A 20,828-nucleotide genomic window follows, 5' to 3' on the forward strand; every position below is an offset into this window, starting at 1 on the left:
ATATGATGATTGTGTGTTTTTCATACTGCTGTATAATGATTTATTAAACAATTGTTTATGTTTATGATGAGCATTAATAAATCAAACACACCATTCACACAACACACTTTACCAATTGCCAATAGAAATTATAAAGTGGTGTGGGTGTGTTTGATTTATTTCACTAGTGTTAATTTAATATGAGATTTTTAATAGCGACGTTTGTTTCAAGTGTATATGATATATATATAATGAAACACTGTGTACTATGAATTCAACTAAATTAATTAGGAATGGGGTGATATATGATTATGTGTGAATGTTAAGTTCAAAAAATTTATTTTTATTTATATTTTTAGAATTATTTAGCCATCCTATTTTCAGTTCTACTAAATAAGTTGAAAGTACATAAAGTTGTTTGTTTTTTCTATTTTTTTAACAAATATTTATTTAGTTGTTAAAGTTATTATAGCGATAGCAATTTAATTGATAGTTCAACGAGTGGTTGATCCAGTGGTTGAACTAGTGCTTGTAGAAGAAGGTGGTTTAGTTCCCGTTGTTGAGATTGAACCGGCAGGAAAAGGGGAAGTAGGTTCGGGCCAGGGTGGAACTGTTGCGAAGGTGGTTGGTCTGTCACAATCAATGCAATTGGCTTGGCACTTTTCGCTGTCAGGTGGGCATCTTTCACAACATGGTCTAGCGGTGGCAATGCTCAACATGAACAACAGTGCCAACATTAAAGCGATAGATTTTACAATATTCATTTTTACTTTTTAAACTATATTTATTTTGATAAATATGATTAATTTAACTTTGTTTAAATAGAATTAAATGTTTAACTGTACTTACTGGTAGATTTATTTTAATATTTGATTTGATTTGATTTGATTATTTGAGATTTTAATGATTAATAAAATCATTTTTTAAAGTATTTATAGTTGTAGTATCTCTAAAGAGACTTAAATATTCATGTAAATTTCATTGTTTACAAATTTTGAGTGTTTAAAAATGTAAAAATTTCAACGAATCTGATCTAAAAATTTTTTTTTCTTAAAAAAATATATTAAAATCAAAACAAAACAGATCATTTTAAGAGAATGAACATAAGATAATTGTTTTTTTAAAAAAACAGATCGTCTTGTGCACAGATCAAAGATAAAGTTCATTTGATTTGTATTGATATTGATATTAATGAATCAGTTTCTTGAATATTCACAAGAAAGTAGTATTGTTATTCTTCTAGTAACCAAGTGATCACTATTAATCTATAGTAATAAGTGAATATGATTGGAAATTAAAAGAAATAGGATTAATACCTTTTAAAAAAAAAAAAAAAAAACAAAAAAAAAAGATTTTCAAATAACTTAAACATATTGTTTCTTTATTGTTTCTTTATTGTTTGTTTGTTTGTTTGTTTATTTATTTCGTTCTATAGACTGATAGAATTTCATTCATATGCTCTGGGGTATGAACTTCCTCTGCTAGTTTATTACCAAGAACTATCCATTGATCTTCGACATTTGTGATATGTTGAGCACCTGATTGTTGTTCTCTGTTGGTGAGTTCTTGTTTACCCCACAACAAACGATTACGTGAGAGCATGGCGTTGATGTCCTCTCTGGCCACTTCATTGTGAACCATTGAGAATTGCATTAGATCCATTGATGTGAGGATGTTGTTGGTCTTCAATGCTTCTCTGAGTGCAGAGATACCCTTTTGTGAGATGCTATTGTGTGTCAAATCAATCGAACGAATCTGAGTGTTGGCACGAATCAATCTTGCAATTTCGTTGGCACCTTCGTCACCAAGAATATTATTGAGAGAACCAAGCAAGAATGTTCCTCTCTTGAAACCCAAATTCAACTCCAACAACGATGGATGTTTGATGACTGCATCGACCAACTCCTTGGTACCAGCAGGTCCAATACAATTGGAGCTGAGACCCAATCTTAGAAGAGTCTTGTCACCCAGTAGACCTGCTGCCAACTCGGAAGCACCGGCATCACCAAGATGATTACACGACATATAGATTGTCTCTAGCTTATTAAGACCGGTCTCCAAGTGCTTACGAACAGTGGTAGCGGATTTCGGTGTGAGTCCATTCGTATCGATGTACAGATGTCTCAAAGTCGAATTGTGCTGCAGTGCACCAAAGAGAATCTCAACACCTTCGTCTAGAATACCGCAATTCAAGACATCAAGTATTTGAAGATAGCTGTTCTTCTCGAGCATAGCTGCGAGCGGTCTACAACCAGCAGTCAACAACGGATTACGCTTCAACCAGAGAGCTTTCACCTTGTTGTCAGTCTCCAATGCTTCTGCAATCGGAGTGATTCCCTCCACGTCGAATTCATTACCAGCAATATACCAAGTATCAATCTTTGAATCCTTATTATACTTGATGTAGTTTGCAATCTCCCAACCACCCTGATTACCAACGATATTATTACCAAGCAGCAATCTCTTGATGGATGAGCTCTTTGCCATTGCACCCAACAATGGTTTGATACCCTCTGGTCCAACGACTTGCTTGCACAGATCCAAACGACCATCTGGCATGCAAGTACCACGAGTGAATCGCATTGGCGACTCGTGATGCAGTGGTTTGTCGGCATTCATAAACTCAAGGAGTGGCTCCAACTCCTCACGCGAGCAAGGGAATACAGGCTCGGGAATTGGATTCAACACAAAGTCCGATTTGGTTTCCATGATCTTGGATCTATCTTCATCGGTCATATTGATGGCACCACCGCTGTTAAAGTTTGCTTTATCCGAGAGAATGACATTGTAGTCAACTTTTCCAGGTGCAGTATTTCTCAGGAGCGAAGACAACTTGGAGACTAGAGAACGATACTTCTCATAGCAATGTCCTTTAACGGAACGAATACGCTCTTCATCGGCATCGGCTGGCAACACGATTGGATTCATGTATCTCGAGATTTCCTTTGCGAGCATCGAAGAGTAACCTTTTCTTCCACCACCCAATCTCGGTGCCTCCAAAGCACAAACGGATGGCCAGCAGCTCACTTGGATAGTTTCACCAAATGCCAAGTCGAAGTCCTTCTTTAGCTGTTCAGCGAGCATCACAATGACAGCCTTACGAAGTTGTTTCAACAAGTCGATTTTCAGCTCATTAATAGCATCTGGAGTGTTTGCCAATTGGTCAGACAACTTTGAACCCCAATAGACAAGAGTCGAGATATCTCTCCACGATCCAAACAGATGGAATTTTTCCAATTTCGTGAGTAGCAACTCTGGTTTCTCAAGATAGAGATGTAACCAGAGATAATAGAACAATGAGAATTCTCTTGGTTCAGCAGATTTGAAGTTATAACGAACGGACCAAGCAACTGCTAATAGTTCATCAACTAATTTTTCAGTATCGTTGTTGTTTCCAGATTCTCTCAACAACTTTGCCAATGAATCATAATGAACTTCATCTCTTTTGATGGTTGGCAATTCATTATCCAATATCGACTTGAAAGCAGGTGAATTCAACAAGAGTTGACGAGTGTTCTCTGATAGACCATATAGTTTCAAGACTTGATCTTTGTTTGAATAGTTTTGAGTTCCTTTTACTCTGAGAGAAACTGACATTATCTCATTGAATCCTTCCAATTCATCCAAAGGATTCAGCTGTTCAATGTATTTGCTAGTCAGCAACTCATTGACCGAAGCATCCTCCTGTTCCAATGGTTGTTGCTGTTCATTGTCGATTCCATTCTGTTTCAAGAGGAACTCTCTTATTGTTTTGTTTGGCCACTTGTTGGGTGTGAAATGTCCACCGTCATGCTCGACAACCTCTGGGTTGACAAACAACGATGCCAAATGTCTGGTACGTTCGTTGTCTACCAATTCATCGGCAGTTCCGACAATGGTGAGAGTGGGCAATCGAATGGAATCCTTGAGCATGATCTTCTCGTGTTGTTCGGCACGTGATGGAAAACCAGAGATCAACACAGCAAACTTGAATTGGAATGGCAGTTGGCTGTGCTCCTGCATTGCCGCCAAGATACCGGTGAAGGCGGCACCCTGTGAGAAACCAATGATACCATCGAAAGGACCTTCGTTCTTGAACAACTGTGCCATGTAGTGAATGGAGGCATCCAAGTGTTGATAGGTCTTGTTGTCCTTTGTGGAATTCCACCACTGACGTTGATGCTGAGTAGCCGATGTCTGCAAATCACCGAATGCATTCATCAATGCATTTCTCATCTCACCCGATGGGTTATAGGGCAACGGTGCATTGGCATAGTGGATAGTAGCAAAGTCACTAACTGCAGCTGCCAACTTTGTAGTTGCTCTTTTCAAAATTGATCCATTCTGTCTGAAACTAAAAGAATTTTAAAGAAATTAAAGAAAGGAAGGATATTGTCAATATTTAAATCTATTCTTTCATTCATTTTGTCATTGATCATAGTTACCTATGTAATAAAACAAGTTTCATCTTTGGTTTACTGGCGATCTGAGGATTCATAATGATTGTATCTACTAATGTCTTTTTCTTTGACTGTTTCTTTAGTTGATTCTCATGGTGAATGGTATCGAGAGATTCAACGGATTTGACATAGTTGAATTTAATGTTTTTCAGATACTCTTGTTCCTCGTCGGTGGATTGACGATCCAACAGGAAATTTCGATGTGGATAACGACCGAATTGACTGAGTGTCTTGAAGTGATCGGCAGCGGATTTCGCAAACTTTAGGAACTGTTTGCGTTGCAGTGGGTAGATGGTCTGTCCAGCGAGATCCGAAATGAGTTCAACGGATTTCTCTACGTCTGTCAACACCTCTGAATGCTCCAACGGGAAGTACACAAAGATACGCTCGGGAAGCGAGTGAATCGACTTGTAGTCGGCGTTGCCAATGATCTGATAGGCAATCTCGAGAGCGAGCGCGTCGAATTGGAACATTCCGGCAGTGCCACGGTAGATGTTTCTCGGGAACTGGTCAAAGAGAATGAGCAGTGCGATACGACCACGCGGACTCTTCATCCAGCGGTCGTAGAGCGAGCCGGGTTCACGCGACTTGGCAGCTTCCAAGACGAGATGCTCATAGTTGCGCTTGATTACGAGGTCGAGATTCTGACGACGTCCGAACCACAACTTGACTTTGGGAGCATACTTTTTCGACCAGGTCGAACTGGTTGTACCGAACCAGAAATTGTAGATCTTCTCAATGTTGAGTTGATCTTGCGACTCTTGATCGGTGACAACCGATAGTTTCTCAAGTTCTTCAATGGGTGGATCAACAATGGCAATATTTGACATGATATTTGATTCAGAGGATGTTGACGATGACGTTGACGACAGTAATAGCTAATGATTCAATAATGGATATAGAAGTTGTTTAGATTTATTTTGTTTTATTTTATTAATTTGGATATTTGATTGCATTAAAAATATTATATAGTAATAATTATTATTAAAAATATATATATGATTTTTATTTTTTTAAAAATCTATTTTATTTGAATATTGTTGTGTAACAATGTTTTTAATTAGACAGTGTTTATTTTGTTTCCCCTCATCAACATGAGGAACAGTTCATAAATAAATCAACAACTTCTCTTGTTTTTTCAAAAATTTCGAAATTTTTGTTGAGAAAAATATCATAATTTTATTGATGCCTCTAAAAATAATATGATTCAGTTTTTTTTTTTTTTCTTGGTATAAATTTTATTAGGTCGATATACATCTATACATATCCTACTGAATAAAATGGAAGAATAATTTGCATCATATAAAGAAGATTTAAATGAAAAACCAATGATAATTATTCTAAAATAATTTTATCCATTTTCCACATATGGAAACAGAACTTAGAATCCTATTTTAAGAGAAAAAAATATAAAGATTATTGTATACATGTATTTTTATTTGTTAGTAAATTCTGTAACGATTTTACAAAACTTAAGTAATTAATGTTTATCTAATATTGATTTAAACTCGTTAATGCTTTTTCTGCATGATTTATAAATCTTTGATACTTTGACTATGAATGAAAATGAAAGGTACTCATTGTCATTAATGTTTTTCGTATCTTTATGTTTGTCCCTATCTTTAATAAATAGTTCTAAATGTTTCCTAAGCATATATGGCATTGAATGATCGTATCCACATGTTATTGCTCTATTGAAATGCTCTCGAATCTCTTGAATACTATAGGTTTGTGTCCGATAGAAATAGTCCATCAACTCTATAAAACCAAACCACATTGCTATATAGATTTTATTCTTTAATCCCTGTTGCAGTTGACTATCATTCCTTATATTGCTAAACTCCTTTCTATTGGCCAACAAAAACTCAAGTACATCCTGTCGATTACTTAAAACTGCGTTATCAATCGCAAGCATAGAACAACCTTCCGTTCGATTTTCATGGAGCCATTGCACGATTCCTAAACCATGTTTTGGCGATAAATCTATAGCGTTGGTGGAGCATCCTTCTGTACGATTATAATGTAACCATTGTACAGTTCGGAAATGACCTTCTCTACAAGCCAAGTCAAATGCGCGTGTTGTGCAACCTTCACTTCGATTGTAATGTAAAAATTGAACAATCTCTAACTCATCAAGAGTGGCTGCCATATCCATTGAAGAGGTTGAACTAATAACTATGTTGTCGATATTATTGTTATGTAACCATTTAATCAATCCCAGATTTCGGGATGACACTGCATGAAATAAAGTATCTACTCCACCCAGTCTGAAAAGATCGATATTCTGACTGACCAACCACTCTGCCACGCAGACATGACCACCCATCAAAACATGATGTATACCATTTTGATCGAAAACAACATTCAATTCCAAGTCAACTCTCTCCAGTATCCATTCTATCATATCAATACGTCCTGCCTATTTTTATTATTATTATTTTAATCAATAATTTGTTTAATTAGTTTGTTTGTACTAACAACAAAAACAACTTTAAAGATAACTTACTTTACCAGCATTCTTTAAAACTCTTGAAAATAGTTCTATTATATGTGGTGGGAATGGAATTGTGTTTCTTTTGTTCAATACTTTATTGGCAAGGAATTCGAATACTTGGAAACACTGACCAGCTGGTGATCGAACCAATGCTACTTCAAAGTCCCAACCATTGAATGGTAGTGTTAGTAAGTAGTTTAGAACATCTATTTTACCATATTTAGCACAGTATTTCATTAAGCAACTGATATCTTTTTTGTCCTGAAGATGACCGACTATGAACTTTAGTAGCTTCACATTGTTAAGAGCAACCGCAGAACACATTGCTTTCCGTACCTCCTTGGTGAACTCTATCTTTATTCTACCAAATTGCAATACACCATACAAGTTATAGGCACTCTGGTTCAGTCGAAGGAAATACTTTCTCAGTTCAACCTGCCTGTTATAATAAACCATAAACTCTGCTGATTCCAACAATTCTCGCCATCCAAATGTTTTTAACTTTAGAAATGAGTGAATTGATCTCACTTCTTTGAATATTGTATTTCTGATCACATGATTATTAAACACTTTTAAAAATAATATTAACATTTATAACTTTTTTTTTGGTCAAAGATTTTCAATTCTATTTGTGTTTGGCGCCTCTTATCAGTGGTTGCACTGCACCGTTTTTTTAAAGTCTAAACAAGAATGTTTTGGGATTTTTACCAATTTGAAAGTTCTTTTAATTTTTTTATTATTTTATTAAGAATATATTTTACAGTTATTTATGTACATAATTAACAGAATTAAATAAAGTATTGAATAAATAAACTAATTAATATTATTATTATTGATGAAACCATAATTAGTTGTAACCAAAATGAATTTCTTTCTTTGAAATAGACTATTCCTAAATTTTCTATTCTGAATTCATTCAATATCAATAGCATTTGTGAGTCGTTGGTATCTGAAATTAGGTGATTAAATATCAAGTCGATTGAGATTATCTACATTATTATTATTATTATTATTATTATTATTTTGTTTGAATAAATCGATATGTCGTTTGAGTAACCATTTTAATTGATATTGATTTGAGTTACTGATTGCCTTTCTGATGTGACTATCTATTTCGTTTACAGTGTAGTGATAGTTTTCGTAAAAGTAAGATAGAAACTCGGTTGAATATCTTAATGTATATATTATAAGTGACGCTATTTTCTCTTTTGGGAAATCCGAGCGATTCTCTAGAAGGAATTTAAAGATCTCTAGATAATTCATTCTAATACTATTGATATAGGAATTAATTGAACAACCTTCAGTACGATTCTCGTGAAGCCATCGAACTGCATCGATATTACCCATTTGAGTTGCATTGTCTAACGCCAAGAATGTACATCCTTCAGTTCTATTACAATGGAACCATTGCAGCATAGTGATTGATCCAATCGATGAAGCATAATCCATAGCACTAGGCGTACAACCTTCACTTCTATTATAGTGTAGCCATTCAACTATATCCTGTCTTCTACTAAGGACTGCATTATCCATTGCATTCGCTGATGCAATGACAGTATCGATACTGCTGCCAGTATGCTTCTCATGGATCCACTTACCAAGTTCGAGATTACCATAGAGAAGAGCTCGATCTAGAATACAACAATCTCTGTATAATCCCCAAATATCTACATTCCTATCTATCAGCCACTCCATTAACCTGGTATCACCAACTTTAAGTGGGATCGCTACTATTTTCTCTGAATGAATATCGATGTTATAATTATTGTACAAATAATCCATGATTTCCAACTGACCAGCCTCCAATGCACATTCAAACGTGATCTTCAAGGTATTATCTAAACTATAAAATGGGTGGCTGTCGTCAGATCCTAAATGTTGTTGACTTGCCAAGTATTTCTTTAAGAAACATATAAAAACTTCAAAATTCTTGCTGTTTGGCGACATTTTTAGAGCGTCTCGGTAATCCCAACCAGAATCACGTACTCGCCAGTGTAAGTACTCCATCATCTCCAAACGTCCATACTTGGCAACATAGATCATCAATGTACTCGTATCGGTTGGTATCTTAACTTGATCGATGTAGAACTTGAGAATATCGATTCTATTGACCTGTATCGACATTGCAGCGGCACGCCATACTGACATACGATTTATGTTCATCGTCAGCCCAAAACTTGTTCATTCAATTTACCATCGTAAAATTCCTTTAATTGATCAAAGTATCCATATGCAACCATTTGATGTGGTATCGTTATGACTTGATGCCATTTCAATGTGTTTAGCATATCACTCTTTACAATCTGCTTTGATATTACTCTAACATATTCAAATATTAAATCTCTAATTAATCTAAAATTAAATAGTTTTATAAATATTATCTTATTCATTATTTTAAAGATATTTAGTGAAAAGTTAATAAAATTAACATGCGATGATCGATCAAAAAAAAATTGTACATCTCCCTAACACACTTTTTTATGTTTTATTTTTTTTATTTGTATTCTGTATTCTTTTAAGATTTCTATGAATGAATGCCAATATCGGTTCTCTTATCACTGTTTCTACTATCATATCAGAAAAGGATTAAAATGATATTTGAGTATCATAATATATTGTAAATAGTCAGTGGTTAAATTATTGAGTACGGAATTTAAATGTGTTGAAAAAATCTTACAACAAGATTAAATTATTTAAATTTAGACTAAATGTTATAAATTCAAATTTAATTAAAAAAAAGAAAAAAATATAGATATCTTAAAATATAGACTATAAATAGAATAAATTAAATAGGATTTAAAATCAATTCAAAATTTTTGAAAATGTAGAGAACAGAAGAAATAAATCAATTCATAAGACCTGTTCAGAATCATTTGTTAAAAATCAAATAAACCCCCACACCAGGCTAGACACAGCTAAAATAGTGTCCTGAAGTCGCCAAAAAAAAAAGAGTGAACAACAAGAGGTATGCTATGTCGGTTTTTTTTGTTTTTCTCACTAGCTTTAATTTGACTCTACTTTAAAAGTACCTTATTATTACAAGTGAGACACTTTTATGTCTTTGACGATGAATGAAAAGCAAACTGAATAAGAATATTATGTATTTTAAGTGATGACGAATTAAATCTATTTAAGATTTCTTTAAATGATAGTGATAAAAAATGATTTTCTATATTTAAAGAACTAATTTAAGAGGTTTTTTTAAATAAAAATCTAAATTAATTAATCTTTATTTATTAGTCCATAGAGAAGTTTGGAACAACATCAATATTTGCTTTGAGTTGGAATAAATCAAATTCTAAGTTTGGGAGGTTTTGGTATATATGTCCATGTCCAAAAATATCTACTGCTGGAATCTGTCAAAAAAAATTGAAATATTAAAATTAATATTAATAATAGTTATATTTAGTCTTTTACATACTGAAATAATATAAGGAGCAACCGAGTCAATGACGGGGTTTGGGTGGTTCCACAAATGACCCTCTAAATCGCCATCTTGGAGACCAGAGTAAGTCAAAAGTTTGCTCTCTCTTGAACGTGTGGTCACAGTTGATCCAAACGATATCACACGAACAGCTCTTGGACCTAACTCCGAACGTCTATAATAAAAGGCTACAGCATTATATGTACCATTTAATTGAGGTTTTCTATCCCATATATGCACACCCAGTACAACATTAACATATGGATTTTCGAAATATCTTCTGCACTTGAGGAAAAACAAACTTAGGCTTTTTGATTTTCGATTAACTTCCACAACCAACGGATTTGTAAAGATAATACTTGGTGGTACTGGATATAATGACAAAGCATTATCAGTTGTATAGGAATTGTTTCCAAAATTAATATTTCTTTCGCCTGGCGCTACTCCATTGATATGATTGTTGTCCAAGTATCTAACAATGCATTTACCTAGAAAGCCAACTGAATTACCATGAACGATTGACACTGACAAATAGGTGATTACTACCATACCATTAAAATAGAAAGCTTGTTTTGGTAGTTTGTCTGATTTTAAGTAGTCATGAAGGTTGTACTTTCTAGATAATATAAAACCTTCATTTTTATTTATTTGACTGAAGTTCTATTTTTAAATAATTATAAATAAATAAAATAAAGATAAGGTTGATTGTTTAGTTTTTAATATAAATACCTCTGCAACGAATAACATTTTCGATTCTATTGTTTTTATAGATGAAATATCTATAAAGTTAAACCCTTCAATATTTACTACTTCAAATCTACTACCATTGGTAAACATAACATAATATCTATCATTTGTAGATTCTGTTATACACTTAGGTAATAATGAATTTGTTAATGATCTAAACATTGCTTTGTCTTCAATTTCAAAACCTAAAGTTAACATATTATTGTAAAGATTATTTATTATAAAATTTTAGAGTTGATTTGAGGAATACTGTAGCTATGATATAATACTTACTTTATATTTATATAACAATAAATAAAATAGTTTCCTGTCACTTTTTTTAATTAATTTTTTATTGTTAAATTCAACAAATTCTTTATTAATATAGATTAAATGAAATATGTTTGGGATATTAAAATTTTTATTAAATTTAGGATCATTTGTCAACTCTCTGAACAAAGAATAAGAGTGAAAACAAAAGTGGGTCGAACTTTGTGTGGTAACCAATTCATTTTTTTTATTGTATGTGGCAAACTTTTAATCGATTTTTGGTTGTTTATTTAAAAAAATGAAGCAAAATAAACATTTCTTGTTTGATGATTAAATTCTTACACGTTTGATGAAGAAGAAGAGGTTGTTGTATTCATAATGTGTATATAATAAAATGAAATATTGTTTTCAACAGAATTGACTAATTAAACTTCTCTGAGAATGTTGCTCTTACAAAGTAATTAATTAACTATTAATCTAAAGATGGAAGTAAAATTTTACAATGTGTTTAAAATAAAAATAGCATGGTAGGTTTATGCTTGTGGATGAAGTTGGGGTACGGCTGTTGGTTTTGAAGATTTTGGAGGAGAACTAGATTTTTTCGTTGGTTTTGCTGGTTTTGTTGGTAGACTCTGTAGATCTTCTTTAAGTTTTTGTAGTTTCTTTTGTATTTTAGTATGCTCCTTAAAAGTCTGGACAGTTCTTGCCATTGTTTGAATCGCTTTCTCACTGTGGTCGTCTAGCTTGATCTCATCTTCCAATACAACGTCGAAACGGTGATACGATACCATCGGATTGTTATGGACTGAATCTTTGAAATCTTTGTGAAGTGAATGTGAGTTGGCGATGGCGCTAAGCAGTGTTCGCACGAGTGCAGGCGACAGTGCACCCTCTGAAAACATCTCTGGGGTCGTCGATTTCTCTTGGTTCTTAACGTGTCCAGTTCCAATCGATACCATAATCAACTTGGTTCCCGGTCTGAACAGACGGTCCGACTCTTCCTTTGCTTTGAATATTGGATTGTTGGCGAGAATACCACCGTCCACATAGGTGACACCTTCGATCTCCACCGGCGAGAAATAGGGTGGCGCCGAAGAGGTGGCGCGAAGCGCTTGAATAACGGTGGCAGAAGTCGGTTTATAATTACTGATAACCTTTGGGATGTACGTTTGTTGCTCGCGATTCCTGGCGGAACTAAGAACAAACAGTTTTCGCTCCTGCAGGAAATCCGACATTTTCACTTGGGAGAAGAGACGGTCCAATTCCTTCTCGTAGGCGCGCATATCCGAGAGACAGAAATCTCGCAGTACATTGATAAACTTTTTGAAGAATCCGTCAAACATGATGACACCCATTTTTTTGTAGGTGTCAGTAATCTCGTCGTCGGAATATCCGTTGGACTTGGTGAATGCCAGGAGCGCACCCGTGGAGGTGCCACCCAGTAAATCGGCTCTATGTATGATGTCGACGCCACAGACCTCCTGGATATACTCTAGAATCTGCAGAGCAATGAGACCACGCATACCACCACCGTCACAGCTGACCACCAACTTGACAGTGTCGAGATCATCAACAAAATAGGTTACTTCATCATCTGTATCTGTATCTGAATTATATTCATTGTCATCACCAACTTTATCTTTACTTATTTCTTCTTTATTATTTTTACTCATATTGTGTGCAAAATTAATTTATTTTAAATATATATATATTTATTTATTTTATTATTTCAAAAGATTATAATAACATGGAAATAAATATGTGTAAATAATTTGTTTAAATACTATATATCTTTTGAGGGAATTATATTTGAGATGAAATAGATAGGTTGTGGTTTCTCTTATGATCACATTGTTGTCACAATGTAGTTTTACAATGATTGGTCTGCAAAGAGTTTTAGGTTGCGTGTGAAATCAATCAAAATTAGGAGAATCATCAATTAATTCTTTTAAAAATGGTGAAGTGTTGTTTGCAAAAAATCCTTTGGATTTTAAAATAACAAAATCAAAAAAAAAATTAATAAGATTTGATTGCATTGGTTGATTTTATTTTGTTTAAAATTTAAGTTAACATTTATAGATGTTTTGTTTATTTAAATGTGAGAACACAAAAAATTAAGTGTTAACACTTCTTCATATATGTTTGATGATAAATATAGTTGTTTGTTGTTTTTTTAAAAAATTATTAATGGAAATTGTCAAACCACTCACTCACCTTTCATTTCCCAAAACAGACTTGCAATACAAATAATAAAATGAATGTGTCAGTTTTAACCTTTAATCTTAATCTGTATTTCTGTGCAAAAAACAATTAAATTAAATTTTTAATTCAAAAAAAATTTTTTTTTTATTTTTAAGGTTTATTATATATCTCAATTGGTATGTTTTGGTTTTTTTTTTGTTGACTCGTAAAGTTGAATATCGTGAATATAAAATAAATAACATGGAATGCTTAATCTTTTTACCTTATCTGATAACTGAAGATAGTCATTAAAAAGCATTTTTGTGTGGTCCAAAAAAAAAAAAAAATTGAAAAAAAATAAATAATTAAAAAAAATAAAAATGTGAACAAGCAGTAGTGGTTTTTTTTCCGTTGCAGATAATAAAAGTGTCATTGAGTGATTATTAATCATTGCTTCCTATTAAAACACAATATATTTAAATTAAAAGAATATTAATAGTTCGATAAAAATAAAACAACAACAGATATAAATAATAAAGATGTCAACTCCATCAACCAACAACAAAGTTGCTGAAGATCAAGCTTTAGTTTTCAAGACAGAGAGATGTGTTGAATCAGTCATGAAAAAGACAACCATTGGTGCTGTTGCTCCATTAGGTCTATTACTTTTCAGTAAGTAATGAATGATCAGTGCGGAATCAATCAATCAATCAATCGATCAATATCATTCATCATTAAAAACAAATCTGAATCTAATAGATTAGATTAAATTCAGATTAGAATGGATTGGATTGGATTAGATTCTTTGTACAATCTTTATCAGTTAGTAGGTTTATAATCAAATTTATTTTTCTAACGATCAAATCATTGTTACTTTGTTGTTATTGTTGTTTAAACACTTATAGCTAGCAGATTAAAGGTTGTTGGATCATTTATGTTGTTGGGTGCCGGTATTGGTATGGGTATGGGAATCAACCAGTGTAAACACCAAAAGATTGAGAATTTCAAGGTTGCCTGTGAACATGCCACTGCAAAGGTCGACGCCACCATGGAGAAAGCTAAGGCTACTCAAGCCAAGAAAATAGAACAACTCAAGGCTTTAGGTGAATCGGCAAAGGAGAATGCCAAGGAAAAGGTTGAGAATGTCAAGGAAAAGGTTGACAACACCAAAGAAAAAGTTGAAGCCGTTACCACAAAGGTTGCTAATGCCACCAAAGACAAGATAGATTCTGTAACCAAAGCAGATACTCCATCATCACAATAAAAACAAAACAAAACAATAACAAAACAAAACATAATAACATACATATACATAATACACACAACATGTATATATTTTTTTAACATAAAACATTCAAAAAAAAAAAACAAAAATTAATTTAATTTAATTTTTAAATTCTTGTTTTTGTTTTTAACAATTAAATAAAACTAAATTAAATATATTAAGAAGACAAAAAGTAACACACATAAACAACAACAACAAACAATGTCATTTTCTCAATGAACAATCATATTTCACATTTGTATTTAACATTTTTTTTTTTTTGATCAAGTTTATCTTTTTGTCTTAATAGAAAGGTAAGAAAATAAATGTCATTAAAATGATGTTCAAGAAAAATCAATGAAATTTTAATTAAAATTAAAGATTTTTCGTGTTTTTTGAAAAAAAAAAAAAAAAAAATGAAAAAACGGATTAGTTGGTTTTTGAAACAAACAGTTTTCTTCTTTTTGTTAACAATATATATTGTGTGTTAAAAAAAAACAACTATTGTTTCTAGTTATATAACTTAGTAATATTGTTTGTTTTTGTATTTTATATTTTATTGAAGCTGCATCAGTTCTGATTTTTGAAACAAATCGAATCTATTGATAGAAAAATGGCAAAAGTAGGTGAAGGAGATCCAAGATGGTTGGTAGAGAATCGTGAGGATGGTAAAAACGTAAACAATTGGCATTGGTCAGAGAAAGATTGCTTCAATTGGTCGAAACAAAAGTTCCAAACTCTGCTTGCATCGCAGGTGATCGTCGACAACGAGAAGCTGACAATCAAGACTGCCACAACCGTCACCGTCACCGGTGAATGTACATCAAACAATCGTAAAGGAAAAACAATCTTCCTATACGAATTGGAAGTAAAAGTATCATGGGAAGGTAATTACAAGTTATCAATTATAATTATCATTATCATTATTATTATTATTGAAATTCCAATATTGCGCAAAACTAACTAACAATTTATTTCACAGGATTTTTAAAGTCTGACGCTGATAAGAAGATTAAGGGTGACTATGTTATACCATATATTAGCGATGAGAATGCAGATGAGAAGGCAAGAGTAAATGTGTCTTTGGCTGGAGATGCATCGGGTGACGATGCCGACACACTCAAGGATGCTGCCAGAAAATTCGGTATTCCAATTTTACAAGAAAAAGTAGCACAATATGTAGTTGATTTGAAAGATCGTATGTATTAAGTGTTTATTTTCGTTTAATACTGAGGATATATTGATATTAATATTTCATTGAATATGTTTAAATAGAATTCACACTTAAAAAACCTGTACAAACATCACCAACAAACACACCAGAACAAACAACAACTGCACAAACAACAGTTGAAAAACCAGCAGCAGTCGAGAAACCAAAGGTTGTTAGCAGCAACAGTGCTACCAAGTCATTGAAGATCAAGGAAGAGTTCCAAGCATCTCCGATGGATGCTTACGATGCCTTTGTCAATATCACCAAGATTCGTGCGTATACACAGAGCGATTGCACCTTTGAGGATCGTGAGGGTGGTAAGTTTGCAATGTACGGTGGATTCATCTCTGGAACCAACGTACAGCTCTCGCCAGGCTCAAAGATCGTTCAAAAGTGGCGTCTCAACACCTGGGCCGACACTGCTTTCTCCACCGTCACCATCACATTCACCGTCGGTGACAAGCCAGTAACTCAAGTCGAAATCAACCAAACCGGTATTCCATCAGAGGAATTCGAAAAGACAGAAGAAGGTTGGAGACGTAACATTATTGAGCGAATGAAAATGGTACTTGGTTTCGGTTCAAGACTTTATTAAAAATAAAATAAAATAAAATAAAATAAAATCATACAATTTAAAATTTTTTTTTTAATTTTTCATTTCTATTAATAATAATAATAATAATAATTAATATAGTCATAGTAAATATATTCTATAAATAAACATAATAGTCAGTTTAAACTGACTTGTTGCTAAATTGTTGTTCAAGAGTTTGCCCGCTTAAATTCAAAAAATTTAAATTTTCTTTTTTTTTTTTTTTTTACCGTTAAAACTTCAATGTTCCAACAACAAAATTAATGAACTGAATGTTTTTTGATCAACTTATTCAATATATATCTCTATTTATAATAATTATGTTTTAAAACAAGGAGTCATTTAGTTTTTTGTAGTTTGTTTCTTTTTGTTTTTGTTGTTTTTTTTTTGTTTTAGTACAGTAATCATAATAGTTTAGTCTTTTTTTAAATATTTATCAATAGTAGATAGTTTGTAGTTATATAACTACCTTTTTTTATAATAGTCAATAACAGTTATAGTAAATAGAATAGTAATAATAGTTTTTTTTTTAGAAAATGGAAATTGTAAACGAACAAATTCAGAATTACAATGGTATCTTTAATGAGCGTGGTAATTGGGGAAAGAATGAATTGGAGTTTTATTATCAAGATACATTGGATTGGATGGAAACTGTAAAGATGGATATTATTTCAAAATGTTCATCAACAGCAACTGCTAAAAAGTTATTGTAAGTACTGCTGAAGAAATAATTCTTTATATTTTTTTTATATTAATAATAATAATATTGCTATTATTATTTAGTATTCAATCACCATCGAATACCAAAAAGAAATTATCAATTAAATCATCAAAGACCAATAGACAACCATTGATGCCAATTCAACAAAATGGATTGAACAACTCAAGCAGTGGTATCTCTGAAAAAGTTTCATTCTTGCATGTCGATATGATCAAGTCGGTTATGGCTGAGCCAATCAAAGCAAGTCATCAACTTCATCAATCTCAAATCGATGAGTACAATAATAAATATTACCAAGAGAAGGCCGCTGCCATTATCGTTCCAACACCATCGGCTACCACCTCTTCCAGCAGCGCATCGTCATCAACAACCAATCTTTCCAAGAAAACAACTGTACTTCTTGAAAAATTGAAAGCTACCATTGGTAACAATAATAACAATCACAACAATCATAACAATAATACCAGTGTATTACATCAACAATCGAATAGTAATAATAATAGTAGCAATGATATTAGTCAACTTAATAATATCTCTGTGATCCAACCATCTACCACCAGCAGTGTAAGTGTAGCTGCCACACCAAATCAATTCGCTGAGCGTATACTTGGTCGTAAGATTGGTGAGCAACAACAACCATCAACAGCTGTTTCAGCTGCAAAGAATACCGCTGCCTCTATCGCCATGGAAAAGAAATTCGAAAGATTACGCCAAATGGAAATCAATTCTAACGATGAATCTGTCATGAAGACATCCAACGATAACGACTTGAGCAAACTGCTAGAATCTGAGGCAAAGCTCACTACCTCTGCTGCTCCAAAGAGAAAGGCTGATGACACCAACACTGTAGATCAACAAAAACCAACCAAGAGACTAAGTAATGAGAAGGACAAGACTGCTGCATCTGCTTCCATCAACTTGGCAAAGGAAATTGCCAGTAAAAAGAAATTACAACAACAGCAACAACCATCAGCAGTATCATCAGCACAACAACAACCAGTACAACAACAACAACAACAACAGAGTGCTGCAGCTATCACTAATAATATTATTACCTCAACAAAGGCTGCTATCGATGCTAAGCTCAAGAAGGTAAAGGAGGACGAGAAGAGACGTCAAGAGGAGGAAGAGGAAAGAATGAAAAAGAGAGAGGAGGAGCTCAAGATTCGTGAAGCCAATCGTCGTGCCGATGAAGAAGCCAAGCTAGCCGAGAAGCGTAAAAAGAATGACGAACGACTAAAGAAGAACGAGGAACTAAAGGCTGCCCAGCGTCAAGAGGAGGAGAGAAAGATCCGTGAGCTCGAGGAGCAAGAAGCCACCAAGAAGAAACGTGAGGAGGAGATGGAGATCAAACGTAAGCTCGTCGAGTTGGCACAGAAACAAGAGAGAGCCGAAAGAAAGAAGGAGGAAGAGGAGCGTCGTCGTCAGTATGAGATTGCACGTCAACAGGAACTCCAACAAAAGCTACTTCGTCAACAAAAGACACCTGTAAAGACACCGATTAAAGTTGCTACACCACACTCTACACATCATCAAAACGCAGCTTCAGCCGTCGTCCCAAGTAGTCCATACGTCTCCAACGGTATCATTAGCGATATCTTTGGTAAGCTTGCACATGCCGTTGGATTATCCAATAACACAACTCCACTTCCCAAGTTTGACTCTGAAGAAAGAGAGGATGTAGAGTTTGAAGAAGAGGAAGAAGAAGACGAGGAAGATGAAGAAATGGAAGATGGTGAAGTTGAAGAAGAGGAAGATGAAGAAGAAGAGGTTACAGACACTGAACAACAAGATGATATAGATGAAATTGGAGGTTCACCGATTATGCCTCCATTGCCAGTGACACCTTCGCCAGCCAAGAAGAAACAGTCAGTGAACTACTCACCGGCTTCCTCGTTGGCATCCGACCAAGAATCACCATTGAGACGTGGTGGTGAGAACAGCTATGGTGGATTCTCACCGGATGTCTTGACAAGTGTTCCAACATTGCCATCCAGTCTAACAGAGAGTCCAATCTCTCCGGGACTAACTCGTCGTTTCACTGCCACTCAAAAGAAACACACATCTCCAATCCGATACAATCTCAAAGCATTCGAGGAATCACCTGTACATAATAATAATAATAACAATAATAATAACAACAATAGCAAGAAATCAAATATTAACAATAGCAATAGTAATACTTCTTTTGAATATGAAGATGAAGAAGAGGAAGAAGAGGAAGAAGAAGAGGAAGAGGAAGAAGATGTATTTGAAGAAGTTGAAGAAGAGGAAGAAGAAGAAGAAGAAGAAGAAGAGGAAGAAGATATAAGAGTTATGGTGAAACCGAAATCATTCAACGATGGATTCCCTATTGCAGATTTGGAGCCAGATGAAGACGACGATGGAATGTATCTCGAAGATGAAGACGAGAGTGTCGATGAATCGTTGATTCCCGAGTGGGCCAAGGATCCAGTGTTCTCAATGGAGCTAAGAAAGCAAGCAACCAAACATGTCGACCCAGATACCATTTTCCCAAGAGTATCACGTGTTATCCTTAGAGGTATGTTACAGCAACATTTTTACATATCATAACATAACAGTTCACTAACTTGCAATCCATTATTATTCTAATTAACTACTTTTTAATATTTTATAATTAGATATCTTCAATAAGAATTCACATGAAGTCATCAAAAAGTACGATGGAAATGTTTCACAAGATTGGTCCAAAGACAGTTTGACACGTGAGGAGAACATCAAGTACAAAAAGATGATGGGTTATCCAATGTCTACTATTTTACAAAAGTATCTCAATGATCATAAATAACTCTAATTTCAAAACCAAACAAATCAAATAATAATAATAATAATAATAATAATAGTTATAACATTAATTTAAAAAGTAATGTTTAATTATCTCTATCTACAATCAATCAATCTTTACTTTATTTAAATTTCCAAAAAAAAAAAAAATCTTTTTTTTAATACATCATAATAATAAATTAGAATAAACCAAAAAAAATCCAAAAAACAAATATTTACATCCAAATTTAAGATAATTTTCGAAAAAAATGGGAACTTTAGTTATTATAAATAAATTTGGATTTTATTGTGGTAGAATGTCAACCCACCACCTTTTTTAGAAAATTTTTTGTTTATATTAATTTTTTTGAGATTCATATTTATTTATTTTTTATTTATATTTTCAAAAAAAACAAAGTTATTGTTATAAACAACACTAACACTAATATTACTTTGCCTCAAATCTTCATTTAGTCAGTCAGTTACAAGCTAGCTAAAGATTAACCACACATTTCACGCACTCTCTAATAACAAACAACAACAACACAACACACACACACAGTTATATAAAAATACATCAGCTGAATAACAACACATTTTAGTTGATATATCATAAAAAACAATATTTATTTTATTTATTTATTTATTTACTCAGGTCATTCACTCAGTCATTCATTCTCTCTCTCTAGAAAGGCTGTCGTTTTCAATAGAATCAATTACAATTAGTCTTGATATTGATTG

The 20,828-nt window shown here is 33.4% G+C and overlaps 7 protein-coding genes across 7 annotated transcripts; 2 read left to right on the forward strand and 5 right to left on the reverse strand.

The window, feature by feature from the left end:
- Window positions 1–473: 473 nt before the first annotated feature.
- On the reverse strand, window positions 474–743 carry PPL_07733 (uncharacterized protein; the record flags this gene model as incomplete). Its single annotated transcript, XM_020578567.1, has 1 exon — window positions 474–743. The coding sequence occupies one exon, from the start codon at window positions 741–743 to the stop codon at window positions 474–476; it is 270 nt and encodes an 89-aa protein (XP_020431436.1).
- Window positions 744–1,398: 655 nt separating this feature from the next.
- Window positions 1,399–7,149, reverse strand: PPL_07734 (Prostaglandin-E; the record flags this gene model as incomplete). Its single annotated transcript, XM_020578568.1, has 4 exons — window positions 1,399–4,312; window positions 4,404–5,296; window positions 5,968–6,837; window positions 6,925–7,149. 4 exons carry the CDS (start codon window positions 7,147–7,149, stop codon window positions 1,399–1,401), a joined length of 4,902 nt encoding a protein of 1,633 aa, XP_020431437.1.
- A 726-nt stretch (window positions 7,150–7,875) lies between these two features.
- On the reverse strand, window positions 7,876–9,302 carry PPL_07735 (ankyrin repeat domain-containing protein; the record flags this gene model as incomplete). Its single annotated transcript, XM_020578569.1, has 2 exons — window positions 7,876–9,053; window positions 9,107–9,302. The coding sequence occupies 2 exons, from the start codon at window positions 9,300–9,302 to the stop codon at window positions 7,876–7,878; spliced, it is 1,374 nt and encodes a 457-aa protein (XP_020431438.1).
- Window positions 9,303–10,148: 846 nt separating this feature from the next.
- On the reverse strand, window positions 10,149–11,281 carry PPL_07736 (uncharacterized protein; the record flags this gene model as incomplete). The annotated part of the gene is made up of 4 exons (XM_020578570.1): window positions 10,149–10,268; window positions 10,334–10,621; window positions 10,664–10,996; window positions 11,066–11,281. 4 exons carry the CDS (start codon window positions 11,279–11,281, stop codon window positions 10,149–10,151), a joined length of 957 nt encoding a protein of 318 aa, XP_020431439.1.
- Window positions 11,282–11,865: 584 nt separating this feature from the next.
- PPL_07737 (patatin family protein) lies at window positions 11,866–13,005 on the reverse strand (the record flags this gene model as incomplete). Its single annotated transcript, XM_020578571.1, has 1 exon — window positions 11,866–13,005. One exon carries the CDS (start codon window positions 13,003–13,005, stop codon window positions 11,866–11,868), a length of 1,140 nt encoding a protein of 379 aa, XP_020431440.1.
- A 1,047-nt stretch (window positions 13,006–14,052) lies between these two features.
- Window positions 14,053–14,777, forward strand: PPL_07738 (uncharacterized protein; the record flags this gene model as incomplete). The annotated part of the gene is made up of 2 exons (XM_020578572.1): window positions 14,053–14,185; window positions 14,419–14,777. 2 exons carry the CDS (start codon window positions 14,053–14,055, stop codon window positions 14,775–14,777), a joined length of 492 nt encoding a protein of 163 aa, XP_020431441.1.
- Window positions 14,778–15,390: 613 nt separating this feature from the next.
- On the forward strand, window positions 15,391–20,813 carry icpA (inner centromere protein; the record flags this gene model as incomplete). Its single annotated transcript, XM_020578573.1, has 8 exons — window positions 15,391–15,664; window positions 15,760–15,975; window positions 16,053–16,555; window positions 17,067–17,093; window positions 17,116–17,291; window positions 17,366–19,845; window positions 19,946–20,020; window positions 20,743–20,813. The coding sequence occupies 8 exons, from the start codon at window positions 15,391–15,393 to the stop codon at window positions 20,811–20,813; spliced, it is 3,822 nt and encodes a 1,273-aa protein (XP_020431442.1).
- Window positions 20,814–20,828: the final 15 nt, after the last annotated feature.

Source organism: Heterostelium album (assembly GCF_000004825.1).
Source record: "Heterostelium album PN500 unplaced genomic scaffold PPL_scaffold8, whole genome shotgun sequence".
Taxonomy (NCBI): Eukaryota; Evosea; class Eumycetozoa; order Acytosteliales; family Acytosteliaceae; genus Heterostelium; species Heterostelium album.